The 13,780-nt window shown below is 43.5% G+C and overlaps 1 protein-coding gene and 1 long non-coding RNA gene across 2 annotated transcripts in view; one reads left to right on the top strand and one right to left on the bottom strand.

Annotated features, from left to right (window-relative positions):
* Positions 1-13,780, top strand: part of LOC311510847 — a 39,638-nt gene that overhangs the window by 14,354 nt on the left and 11,504 nt on the right. The window lies entirely within an intron of this gene.
* PTPN22 (protein tyrosine phosphatase non-receptor type 22) overlaps positions 1-13,780 on the bottom strand; it is a 31,615-nt gene that overhangs the window by 11,876 nt on the left and 5,959 nt on the right. Inside the window, exons 2-13 of the mRNA XM_084610865.1 lie at positions 11,317-11,425; positions 10,486-10,562; positions 9,272-9,367; positions 8,803-8,841; positions 8,265-8,336; positions 8,090-8,149; positions 6,620-6,762; positions 5,701-5,767; positions 4,261-4,338; positions 3,638-3,730; positions 1,624-1,700; positions 236-1,008 (exon numbers count right to left, since the gene is read on the bottom strand). Of these exons, the coding sequence (XP_084466991.1) occupies positions 236-1,008; positions 1,624-1,700; positions 3,638-3,730; positions 4,261-4,338; positions 5,701-5,767; positions 6,620-6,762; positions 8,090-8,149; positions 8,265-8,336; positions 8,803-8,841; positions 9,272-9,367; positions 10,486-10,562; positions 11,317-11,425 (1,684 nt within the window). The remainder of the gene's footprint in view (positions 1-235; positions 1,009-1,623; positions 1,701-3,637; positions 3,731-4,260; positions 4,339-5,700; positions 5,768-6,619; positions 6,763-8,089; positions 8,150-8,264; positions 8,337-8,802; positions 8,842-9,271; positions 9,368-10,485; positions 10,563-11,316; positions 11,426-13,780) is intronic.

The following is a 13,780-nucleotide window of genomic DNA, read 5'->3' as shown; positions in this document are numbered from 1 at the left end:
GTAGCTCACGAAAGCTTACGCTCAGATAAATTTGTTAGTCTTTAAGGTGCCACAAGTACTCCTTTTCTTTTTGTCCAACTGAGTGGGAGTTCTGGATTTGGAAACAGAACAGGCTGCAGGAAAATCCTATGTGAATTTCAAAAAGGTATCACACAACACAGGGTAAGACCCCGGAATAAGTGAGCTCAGATGGCAACACTGCCAAACAGCTTACTCTGCAAGGATGCCTGCCTACCATCCATTGGGTGAACATGCTGGGACAGAGATGTTGTCACTGGAGGACTGGCCATAGTAGAATCCAAGGGCTGGATTGTGGAAGTTGCAGCAGGGAAAGAAAGAGAAACTGTTTCATACAGCTCTGAAAAGTAGTCAGTAAACATCGGGGATCCTGGATCATCTGAAGAGAGCGAAGAAAAGTAAGGGTCTTCCGCCGAGCAACAATGTGAGGAAGGATGTGGGCCACTGCTCATGTGCCGCGGGGCAGCGTCTGCCAGTCTGCTTAAATGGTTCAGTTCAACAGAAGAAAAGTCTGTCTGCCTCTTAACCTCAAAGCCCACAGAACTGCAGGAGTTTGGTAGCCAGGGGTCCAAAGAGGGTACTGCATCCCCTCCATCCAGTTCCTGGGTGTCTCTCTGTTGCAGCAACTCAAAAGGAGTTGATTTGGTTTGTATTAATGGGGCCTTGACACTAGGGTTTCCCCTACATGCAGCTGTAGATTTCAGATTCAGAGGAAGCTCCTCAGAAAAACTGCTGATCAAGTCTAAGCTGTGATGTTTCTGGAGTGGTTCCCCAGACAGCAGAGTGTCCCATTTCGCAGCGGCACCTGCATTCTTGCTGCTGCTGAAGTTCAAGGCCCCAGAAGAAAGGGCTTGTCTAATGGGAGAAACACTGTGCCCATAGTTGTCATGTACTGTTGAGGGCCTACAGCTTGACGCATCAGTCAGTGATATTTCCCCTTGTACCATATGATCAGAACTTTGATGTAGCTCCTGTTCCCCTCGTGCTGAACTGCAATAAAGTACAATTATATGAGAGCAGAACTATTTACTGCTCAGAAATCCCCATTACTCTATAAGCAGAGCTCCACAGTGTTTTAACCCCAATGTCCACACAAGAGCAAGTCCCCAACAGTCCTTGCCATGTTTTTAGGGGGAAGCTCATCCTGTGCATTGAGCCTACACAATGCTTGTGGATCAATGAAGTCATGATTGAGCCTTACTTTGAGGGCTTAAGCCATGAATAAACCTGTGCTAGCCCCTCTGCATGGGTGAATTTTACCAAACAGCAAAATAAGTGTTTTCCTGATCAAAACAGAAGATGCAAATCAAAATCAATCTTTCTTCTAAAATATATTGAAAAAGAGACCCATATAAAATGGACATTTGGTACCTGAATCTTTGTAGGCAATTACCATGTCCGTGTCTCCCTAAAAAAGTGTCTATTTTTGTTTCAGTGTTTTGTGTGCGCTTATTATGACCATTCTCTATAGACACACACAGGATCTAAGTGCTAGAAGAACAGCCACATCGCCAGCTGATTACATAATGTTATTTCATCCTGGAATTGGAAGTCACTGGCGCATGGCACTTGCACCATGTGTGTCTAGATTAGACCTGCCCTTACCAGCTTGGTAGTGTCAGAGAATAAGTTTCTTCCAGTGGGTTCAGAAGCGGCTGGAGCCTTGGATGGTTTGTTTGAATCTATTGAAAGAGAAGGTTAGCTCATATTATAGCAAGACTGTCAAGGAAGCATGCAGGCAATTCACAAGGTTTCATTTCACTTTGTTATTCCTGGTGATTGGCTCTGCCAACTACCTCTGCCTACCATTGATTATTTGGAAATGGAAATGCAGGAACAGCAGAAACAGACACTGTCTTATTGGAAGATGCATTACATATGTTTTTACAAGAATCAGACTCTTCCCCAAAAAGTTTGCAATGTCTGTGCAGCTGGCTGTGCTTCTAGGACCCACCTGCTATCTGGCTAGGTGGAAGTTGGTTTTTCTTTTGACACTTTAGTTGTGCGCTCATGCCCTTCTTTTGGTAAAGTGTTTTCAAAGGACAGCCAGGTCTCTGCAACTGAGAAGGTTTGGCCAAGAGCTGTAAAACCACATCCGGACTCAAGTGTTTCTCTGCTTTCTGTCTCAACCTGGACTCACATCTGCACCTAACCATGTGACTGTCCACAGCACAAGAGAAGGAAGCTGACTCCCACAATCTGCTCAACCAAGTCTGGCTGAGAAGTCTCTGCAAATACCAATTTATTACAGCATGTCAAACTCAGGTACATATTTTAAAGGGTTCAGTTTGAAAGTTGGGCTTTATTGTGGAGTCAGTCTGAAGACCTTTGCTGAACATGCCAGATATTTTTCATTGTAAGCCCTATTTCCACCCCCTTGTAACTGAAGTTTTTCAGTCTGAGTCTGTTTAGAAATGCTTTTTTTTTTCCCCCTCAAGACAGCCAGACAAGCCATGTTTGAGGTGGAGGGCTCTGAGCAATTATAACAAAGAAAGGTCAGAATTAAGAAGTGTTTAACTCTGTTTGGGATGTTACAATTCAAATATGACTTGACCACATAATTTTAGACTCAGACACTTCATCCTACATCAGAACTAGTCCACAGGGCTTGAAAAGATGTGGCTGAGGAATTTACATGTATGTTTTCACTGTACATTTTAGCCTCTCTTCTTCTAGGAGTTAGCTGTAATGGGCATTATCTAGCGCAGCTCCTATCTACTTTGTTGGGAGCAGAACCTTTTGTATGTCTTTGATTTGTGTTTTGTTCTCTTACAGTAGATTTTTCTCAGGGGAATTCAGGATCTCTTTTATATTGTTAGATTCTAGTCAAAGCTACCGGAGATGAATAAAAGAGGTGCAGGGCCCAAGCCTGGATTGACAGCTGCTGCTGCCTATATGGCATCTCTCAAAGCAACATGTTAATACTAGCTTTTGCCTCTTATCGCATCATCCATCCCATTTGGCCAATGCTGCCAGTTTGACCGCCCACCTGTCCAATGAATTCTGAAACTTTCATCTGAAACATGGACAGCCTTCTTGAACTAATCCATAAGGACACTATGCTCCTCTCCTTTTGATCCCTCCTCAAGACCCAGCTCTGCTGGGATGCCTACAATAAATCAGCCAGTTGAGATTGACAGTTTGGGGAAAGTCAATACTTTATTCATTCATTATAATAAACAATTAAACAAAAAAGCAAACGGAGCCCTCCTCTGCATCTTGCTACTGTAACAGGGATTGCATAATGAAGGGGAAGGCTGGGCTTGTGGTCAAGGCACTTGACTGGGATTCAGGAGATTTGGGTTCCATCTCTGGCTCAGACTTCCTGTAGGACTGTAATCTTTCTGCCTCTGTAGAGGGTTAGTGAGGATGAATGCAATAATGTGCATGTGGTGCTCTCATACTACAGTTTTGGGGACCGTACATGCACCTACATAGATTGGAGCCCCTTTGCGCAACCCTAATATAACCATTAAATGTACAAGAGCAGCAACTGCATTCCTTTATTGCAAATCACTTCCCAGTTCAGCAGGGCTTGGAGGAGTTTGAATCTGAGCTAACACATCTCAGCCATAAGAGGACAGCTAAAGGCAGTATGCATTGGGAGGACAAATCTTACCTCTGTGGCAGCAGAGTCTGACTGGACAGAGAGCACTTCAATCTGTCTTTTAAAGAGTTCGATCACAGCATCGTAGACCAACTCATACTGTTCCTAAATAGAAAACAGAAGAAACACAGGAGATGCAGGTATCCCCGTTACTCACATCCACTTCAGACAGCAGCCAGTTCATCTGAACCATGCAACATATTAGCTCTTACAGTGCTGGAAATTCCAGTCCTGGGATTAGGTGAATTCTCAGAAGGGGTTGTAGCTGCTGTTTTCAAATGGTCAAGGTTTGAGTATGTGTTAATAGCAACTGAACAAACATGTTGTGTACTGAACTTCCTCTTCAATACATCCCAGTTGAAGCCAGCTTCACTTACTGGATAGTAACTTGTTTCAGCATAGACAATCACAAGTAGTAAGCTACATCGTCATGTACTCATTTGGTTTCTCCTGATTAGCTTCTTTTGGGAGAGGGTTTTACAGAATACAAAGCAACATGCCTGCTGCACCCAGGGGCTTACCCCGCAGTGTAACAATACAAGTTTGGTTCTTGCAAACCCTGAAGAGAAGTTATGGGTCTGGTTTTATAGCAAGCATTTAGTGGCAATGACCTGCTTGGAGCTTTCTGAACATACCTTGGTTTGCACTATTGATGGCCTTTGTGTGCGCATTTCCTGGACCAGACTAAAAATACTGAAGTTCTCTGGAACAATCTTATAAAAGAGAGATCACGAGAAATTAGAAATGGGCCTGAACCAAAACCACTCCCAAATGGTGATGCAGTTCAGACCTGGATCCAAACTTCAGCCCCATTGTTACAAGTAATCTTTACTGCTTGTGATTTCTCCTTTGAGGAGGGAAATGATTCATCAACACATATCCTGTCCCATCTTCTACTCATTAGGAGGCATCCCCTTCTCTGACAACAGCATGAGAGACAAATACAAGTTCCATGGGGTGCAAAGAGAAGCTGAATTTATGGCAACCTGCCTCCGATGAAGTGAGCTGTAGCTCATGAAAGCTTATGCTCAAATAAATTTGTTAGTCTCTAAGGTGCCACAAGTACTCCTTTTCTTTCTGCTCTGAACTGTGATCTAGATGGATTTTAGTGTCACCATGATGCAGAAAATAGCCACTCCTAGGATCCTGTGTTGAGACAGGCATTCATTCAGGAATTACTTCACTTTATTTTTTTACTTCATTGCTTTTAATCTAGTTTTAGAAACCTGAATTTCTTACACTAAAGGACAGAGGATCAGGACTGCAGCCAGGCACAGGATTGCAGGCAAAAAGCCAGTTTAACAACTGGTGTCAGAGCAGTGGTAAAGCACTGTGACCTGCAGTTCAGGTAGGAGGGTAGCAACAGAAGAGAGGCTTTTATTGGCTCTTTATGTTTTAGATTGTTTTAAGGCCTCAGGAGTGGTTCATATCAGCATGTGGAGAGAACACAAGTCTGTGAGGAACAGTAAACAGTATGGAGGAGGAAGAGACAGGATGAAATTAGGACAACATGAAACAGTATGGAGTTTATTAAACTCATCTGACACTTAACTAATTAGCCTCTCACAGTTTGTATGGCAACTTCCAACTTACCTTTATGTATATATATTTCTTCTTACTATATGTTCCATTCCATGCATCCGATGAAGTGGGCTGTAGCCCATGAAAACTTATGCTCTAATAAATCTGTTAGTCTCTAAGGTGCCGCAAGTACTCCTGTTCTTTTTGCCTTCAAAGAGTTGGGCCAGCACAGGTGCTGGAACTAGGAGTTCTGCCGCACCCCCTGGCTTGAAGTAGTAATAGCAACCCTAATACATGGTTTCTGCATTCAGCACCCCCACTATAAAAATTGTTCCAGCACCGCTGTGGGCCTGAGAGAGTTTATGAGAGAATTAGCATGTGAAATATACTCAAAGGCAGCAAGAGAATTTGCTATAATTGGGAATATGATTCAAAAAAGACTGAGCCAGACACAGGCACTTTGAGGAGCAGAAGAGCCCAGGGTAAAAAGCAAGCACTGGGTAGGCATGCAGGAACACAAAAAGACTGATCCCAGGCACTGCTGAGATACTCACCCCATCCTTCAGCAGCTTCCAGGTATAATCAATGGCACAAATAACTCCTGTTCTCCCACAACCAGCACTGAAATAAAAATCGGAGCTCTGAGATTTGAGGAGGGGCTTTGTCTTCACTTATTACTTGACATTCAGCTCTATTTCTTCTGTGTTTTTATTCATGGATCAATACTGTTATTCTGCAACTGATGCAAATCCAAGTCCACATTGCCTACCCATGCACTGTATTTTGTGACCAAAGGCAGACCAATCATATCATATCATATATATATCCTATCAGTTCCATCCCTGAGCCGGCCTCCAATGATGCCTTAAGGAGGGAGCTGGCTGCTGACTCCAGTGCATTGCCCTGTTCATTTCAGCCATGTTACTCTAGAAGCAGCACCTCTAGTGCCTTACTGACTCCCACAGCACACTGCAGAGCAATCACGTCCACACAGGATTGCAATCTCTGCAAACCGATGTGGCAGCTATTCTGCCCTTGGCAACAGAAACGTAGATTTGCCAGATTGTGAGAGAGCATTGGTCCATCAAAACCAGTACCCTCTCTGCATCCATCAGACAACGCTGATTGATGAGCTGCAGGAGGATGAAAAATCCCACGTTGCACTTGAACAAATTCCTTTCATAAACCCTATGTGATCAGTTGATGCATGGGGACTGATTATATTTTTCTTGGTATGTAACTACAAATATAATTGTACATACAAATTAGCCGGCTTTTTTTCTACATCCAACCATTCAGTTTGCTCAGATACAGCTTCTGGCTTTAGAACTTACTCTCCTCAGACAGGGGATTTGACCTAAGACTTTAAAAAGTGACAGGCTTTTTAACCCCCACCTAAACAGAAAGAAAGAATCTATTCCATTCACCTGGGGCTAAATAACAGCATTTCCCTTGCCAGTAAAACCTCCTTACCTGCAGTGAATACAGATGGGGATGTTGTCACCTGCCTGGTAGCAGCGCATCTCCCAGATAAGCTTAAGGATGGGGTTGATGGAGGAGGGTACATCATGGTCTGGCCAGTTTTTATAATGGAACTGATAAACAGTGCGAATTACCTGTAAAAGAGAAGAAAGAGGAGGAGCTAAGGCCAGGAATTCTGTCAGTTTTACATGAGGAGAAAGCCCCATGTCTCAGATGTGCCAGTCGGTACAGAGCCTACAAACAGGTGTGGCCATTCCAAGATCAAAAAGGCATGAAAAAAGGCAGTCTGTGCTACACCCCCACCAGGCCCATTCACACTATATTTCCGACATACACCCTGTCTGCCACTCCGCAAATGTTCTCTTCGGCCTTCTTCATTTTACACGGCACTCTCTGTATTGCCTGCTAATAGTTTCTAGAGAGGAAACAGTGAGGCAAAGGCCTGGTTTATGCTAGGAAATTAGATCTATATAACTATAAAGAAAAGGAGTATTTGTGGCACCTTAGAGACTAACCAATTTATTTGAGCATAAGCTTTCGTGAGCTACAGCACACTTCATCGGAGCTGTAGCTCACGAAAGCTCATGCTCAAATAAATTGGTTAGTCTCTAAGGTGCCACAAGTACTCCTTTTCTTTTTGCGAATACAGACTAATACGGCTGTTACTCTGAAACCTATATAACTATGTTGCCCACATCCCTGAGTGATGCAGTTAAACTGACCAAACCCCAGCATAGACAGCACGAGGTCAATGGTAGAATTCTCCCTTTGACCCAGCTCCTGGTTCTCAGGGAAGTAGAGTAAGAAACGCTCCGCGTCGGTACAGTAGAACTTCAGAGTTACGAACACCTTGGGAATGGAAATTGTTTGCAACTCTGAAACGTTCGTAACTCTGAACAAAACGTTATGGTGGTTCTTTCAAAAGTTTACAACTGAACATTGACTTAATGCAGCTTTGAAACTTTACTATACAGAAGAAAAATGCTGCTTTCCTTTTTTTTTTAAAAAAAAAGTAGTTTATGTTTAACACAGTACTGTACTGTAATTGCTTTTTTTTGTTGCTGCTGCTGCCCGAGTGCACTTCCAGTTCCAAGTGAGGTGTGCGGTTGACTGGTCAGTCTGTAACCCTGAGGTTCGACTCTCGTGTTTTCACTGAAGTGGTACGGCTGCGCCGCTGCTGCGTTTTAAAGTGTGGACAAGCCCTACGTTTTTCTTATCCAGAGAATATCTCAGCTAAAACAGCTGCAGAAATTAGGGTTTGACAACTTGGCTATTTTTACTTTCTTTAGTATATAATCACTATGGAATAAAAAAATAACACGCTGTGGAATATTGGCAGCTCCTTCAAAGCTTACTGTAGAAACCCTGTATCTCCTGCAGTCAACAACGGTACCGTTTGATTAGAATAAGCGCAGTAAAGCCAGTTAGATGCTCTTCCTGCCTGACCATTTCCCTACTTACGTTGTTCAGTGTCACCTTTAGAGTCCGAATCACATATTCAGTTTTCTTTTCCTCCAATTCCTGCAGAAGCAATACATTAGTCACTTTCTGCAGATACGTGGCACTGGTTTCCATAAAGGGTGCCACAGATTGTGGAACACTTGTTAGGCATGATGGAAAAGGCTGATGTACTTACACAAGTGATGGTGAAAGGACCACACCGGAGTGGGGAATTGCCCACCTCAACCCAGTACCGCTCACACTTTTTCTATTATAAAAAGCAGGAAGAGTCTGTAGTTATTTGTCTCTACACCTGCCTGCCATGTCTCCTGCCTTGTCTTCCCCAATGGACAGTTATTTGTTTCGAAATGCCTGGCTTTTGTTGCTGAGCTGACTCTTGTCTCCTTCTTCCTTGGGGCTCCCAATACACAGTTTCTCCAGAGAGACAGCACCACTTTCTGATGATTCAAGCACCTGCTTGGCTGCTGGAGTGAGCCACCAACATCACAGTGTGTGATCTACAGAGACCTCTCTCTCTTGCAGAAGCTAATCTCACTCTCAGAACCAGTTTGGAGATGACTGAACAAAATCGTGTGCATTTGGGAGTCTCCAGAGATGAACTATTCACTGATTTCTGAATATGAACTAATTCTTTTTGAAACCCAATGGAAATGCACATTTTTCCTCCCCCTGGTGACACCAAGACACTGGCTCCATGCTCCGACATTACTCACCTTCCCCATTTCAAACTCCATGCAAGCCATAACCACAATCTGTAAAAATAAAGTACATAAAAGCCTGAATGTCTCTTAATCAGGGGAGAAAGGCAGATTTTAGATAGGATAGTTAAGTAGCGGTCAGGGATATTTATCAGTTGTGAGAAAAATTATTTTGGGCCATCATATGGCTCTCTTACTCTGATGCTTCTCAGCTAGGCAAAATCTGGGCACTGTTCACAGCATGGGTGCCAGAGACCTTTCAGCTCCAAAGCTCTCCCATGGAAGACTGTCATGAGACAATACTCATCCATCATGCTGTTTTTGATAAAGACTCTCATGAAAAATGCAGTGAGCATGGTGCACAACTCATGACCCTGAAACACTGACAGCACATACCCATTATCCAGCCAGTAACACAAATACACAGGGACTTTATAGCAAAGCTGTAAAAATACATAACAGAAAGCACCAATCTGCACCTTACCAGGACTTCATATTCCCAAATCATCCTCCAGAAGTCAAGAACAGTGGTGGAGAGAGGACCCTGGGTAGCTATATAAGCCCTCGGCCCATATACCCCCTAAAATGAAATTCAGATTGCATATGAATATAATATTTGTATGGGCACTAAGCACCCGAAGAGACAGAGCTAACTATAATTTAGAACTGTACTGCATTTACATGAAAAGACTAATGTGCTTTAATGACTAGGACAACTGTAGTTCCTTCAGTTTTTTGTCTGGCTCTCTGAAAAGCTATGCGTTTTAGCCCCTGCAATATCACTAGTTGGACTGACAGTCCAGTCAACAGCTGACTAGCAGAATCTACCCTTCTCTACTGATAGTGAGAGATGGGTTTGGAACAACCCTCGCCCCTCACTTCCAACCAGCATCAATTTTTTTCTATTTTTCGGGGGAGCTTGGTGACAAATGTTCAAAATACTGATCTGGTCCATATTTTGCAGTTGGGCATATCCCTACTTGTTAATATCCTGGTCTGGCATCCTTTGTAATGGTCTGTACCCTGTACAAAGTGGTTAGGCAACATTCCTTGGCACAGATGGAGGGAAATATCTCTGCTTCAACCACAGCAAGGGGAGAGGCGTTTACAAACTGAACAAAGCTGTAGGGGTGGAGGAACGAGGTACTGACTTGCCCCTTGTTTCTTGCTGGCCACAGATGCCTCGAGTTCTACTGATGTAATTGGGTCTCAGCACTGATGTGGGTGCAGAGCTTCCTGTCTGAGCAGTGGTGTCAGAGGCCTTTGCTAGTGGCAGACAGTGTAGAGTCACGCGCCATTGAACACATACACACAAAGGAATATAAAGCTGATGGGGGACACAGGGCTCTGAGCTTGGAGCTGTGATGTGAAAACTGCTCCCCTCCCCAAAATCATGCACTTCTCATATACCAAAGCTTGGCTTCCTGGACATTTTAAGGGGTGTTGATATGGAGGGTTCTCAAAGGTCTCCTTAATTTCCTGCCAATTTCATTATCACCCCCACCATGGTGAGCAACCCCATAGCCAATGAGGATGGGACGGAGCTCCCTCCAGACTCTGGTACAGCTCTAGATGTATGTACTTATTCTATATCAGCCTGCCACTGTCTGCTCATTCCTTGCAGCACTGCCATGGGAGCTGCCTTTTCACAGCTCAGTGTGATGCACTTGGAAGTATGTACTACAAACCAGGCAATACCTTGATGAAGTTGGCATTTATGTAATGAGAATCTTTATCTGATGTGATGAGGGAGAGCTCCACTCTGCTGTGATCAACTGCAGGGGAGAGAGAAAGGAGTAATTATTGTTTTTATTGTATCACATTAGAGCCTAGAAGATCCAAGTTTTGTAGATTTTAAGGCAAAAGGGACCATTATGATCATCTAGTCTGACCTTCTGCCCAGCATAGGTAATAGAATTTCTTATTGTGATTCCTTCATCAAGCCCATATCTTATAATTGAGCTAGAGCACATTTAAATCAAGGCCCATTGTAGTAGACGTTGTACAAGTACATAGTATGACAGTCTCTGCCCTGAAGAACTTACATGGAATTAATGTGTCCCAGAGACATCTCTGTCTAAGCCTTACTTCTCTGAAGTTGGACAGCATGCACATTATACAGCAGACTTTCATGTAACAACTTACCTGATAAATAAGAAAAAATATTTTCCCCTACTGAATAACCTACAAATCCCCACAACTATGTATATACATTAAAATATTAAAATGTGACATCTTAAATATGAGTCATGGCATTCAAAGCATATTAGGAGTTGGTCTGTGGAGGGTCACATGGATATATGCACAGGTATGTCTATCTGATGAGCGTAGGAGAGCATGTGCTTATGTATGCATGTCCTGATGTGTGCTGCATAGCCTACATTGGTGTATGCATGCCCATACATGCTAGGCTTACATACTGATGTCTATATCCACGTATGTACTGGGCAGGGGAGGAGGGAGAAGCTAGTATGACAATAACTGGTAAGAAAGAAAGCCTAACTTGCAAATTTGGTATTTTCAACCTACAGGGTAAGATGTCCTTGTATCGATTTTTCTTGATGTTTTCTGGTTGCTCAGACGCTGCAGTAGGGTATATTCTGTCTGATCTGTATTTTGTTGATTGCCTTTTCAGTTTCTGCAGTAAAACAATGGAACAGATTAAAGCGAATGATGTACAGGCAGCACAGTGCTAGAGAGCATGTCTGACGGTCCCTAGGGGGCCAGACTCACCACCACAAAGCAAGGTCTGCACAATTAATTCTTTCCTGATTGGCCTCTCTCGAGGCACTTAGCACGAACAGAGCAACAGTAGCCACTCGAGAACCATTTTGCAGCCAGGACTTCTTTGAAGACCAGAAAGTCTGCATGCTGAGCTGGGGACGCTAGAGGCTCTGACACAGGCTTTTGAAGTGCCTCTTTAGAAAGTTATACATTTATATGGAACACAAAACTTCTGCCGTACAAACTTATCATTTTCAGCATAAATGCCAAGCAGACAACAGACAATAGTGACATTAAGCTATCTCCAACAAATGACAAGCAATTCACTTTTCCAACACTGTAGCGAAGAACTGAAGCATCTTTGTCAAATAATCTCTGGTTTGTGGTACCACCTGAATTAGACTGAGCTGTGAAACAAGAGGAACTGAAGAAAAGCAATTGCAGGTACTGCTGAACGGGATTCTAAAAAAGCCAACACATGGCTCCAAGAGACCTCTAATAAGTCTCTCTTTGGTAGGGTAAGGCTGCTGCATTGTGGATTTTTTCCCCTGCTGCCAGAGAGGTTATATGGAGTTTTGCTGGTGCAGTGTAAAAGGATTTGTGATTTCACTGGGCTGAGCCGTTAGAAACACACCCTTTGCTTCACTACACATTGGCCTTTAAAAGTACTAAACATTTTATTATTACTGCCCCCATTTCTTAATGGTAACATCTGGCCCACTGTGCTCGGTGGTATGACAGGCAAGGAATTAATGCTGCTGAATTTCAAACCAGACCATGAGGGATGGTCCCAACACCTCTGTGCTTTGAAATCCTGAAGTCTAGTGCTCACCTTCCTATTGCTCCTGGAGTTGTGTTATTGTGCAGATCTTTTGTTGCTATGGAATGATTCTAGGAAACGATGGCCTGTTCCATGCTGGCCTTAGTTCTGGCATTTCTGCCCCTGGCAGACCCTAGAGTTTAGTCTCTGGGGAGACTAATGCAAGGGTGCCTGCCAGAGGATTTGAGTGAGGAGCCTCCATCCTGTCTGACAGAGCTGATGCTTTCTTATGCCCTTATAGCCCATTTCATGGTAGCTCTGTGGTTACCTCTGGGATTTGGAGATGAAGAACAGCAAATAAAAAGCTTTGGGCTAAAAGTACAAGGTCACTCAGGCTAATGTTCCCCTTTAGAAGGAACATGTCAGAAAGTTCCTGCTTCAGTTACTGGGGCATGCTGGATGGGCAAGGGGGAGGCTGCACAGCTTTTCTTTGCATTTAATATGCATTGAATTACCAGCTGAGGCTGCTCTCCGACAGGATGTGGAAAGCGTGGCTAACCAATCAGGCATTAGGGGAAAAACAAAACACATTGGTCTCATGACACTTGGACAAAAATAGCTCTGTGGTCTGGTGCGGGAGCACTGAGAAGCTGGCATCCCCAAGGGAAAGATGCACTTGGAAGGTAGTTTTCTCCTAAAAACTAACAGGTTCGACTCATAGGTTTATAGGAGCAGAACTCTGCATTTGCCCTCTAGTTGAGGGATCACCCAGCAGTTTGCCAGAAACTCATGAGAGGCAACTAAACTAATTTGCATCAAACAACTGGATAGCAGCACACTTCCTATTTAATAAAGGAGGTGCAGCCCATGAGGACTACAGTCCTAGCAAGCAGTGCTTTCATGATCCCACTTTCTCTGCTGTGTATTGTGCAAGGGAGAAGGTCAGAGCTAGTATCTGCTTACAATTCTGTTACATTTTCAAAGTAAATGTAGTCCTTGCACACAGACGACTGCGAATTTGGAGAAATTGAGCGCACATTTAGGGATTGCATTAATAAAAGGAAAGACTGAGTTTGGAACATTGTGAAAGGTATAGAAAAAGAAACTAGAGAAAGTGTTATTTACCCTTTCATACAATACAAAACCAGGGATCACACAATGAAATTTAAAAAAAGGGAAATACTTTTCCACACAATGTACAACTAACCTGTGAAACTCATTGCCATGGGAAGTTGTGGTGGCCAAAAGTGGAATTGGGTTAAAAAAAGAACTAGATAAGTTCATGGAGGATAGGTCCATCAATGGGTATTAGCCAAGATGGTTGGACATTACCCCGTGCTTGGGGAGACCCTAAACCTCTGACTGCCAGAAGCCATGAATGGAAGACGGGGGTGGATGACTCCATACCTGCCTTATTCTGTACACTCCCTCTGACGCTCTGGTAAGGGCCACTGTTGGACCGAGGACACTGGCAAGATGGACCATGATCTGACTCAGTATGGCAGCTCT

This window comes from Lepidochelys olivacea, assembly GCF_965140295.1.
Source record: "Lepidochelys olivacea isolate rLepOli2 genome assembly, chromosome: 21".
Classification (NCBI taxonomy): Eukaryota; Metazoa; Chordata; order Testudines; family Cheloniidae; genus Lepidochelys; species Lepidochelys olivacea.
This window is presented reverse-complemented; position numbering and strand designations above follow the sequence as displayed.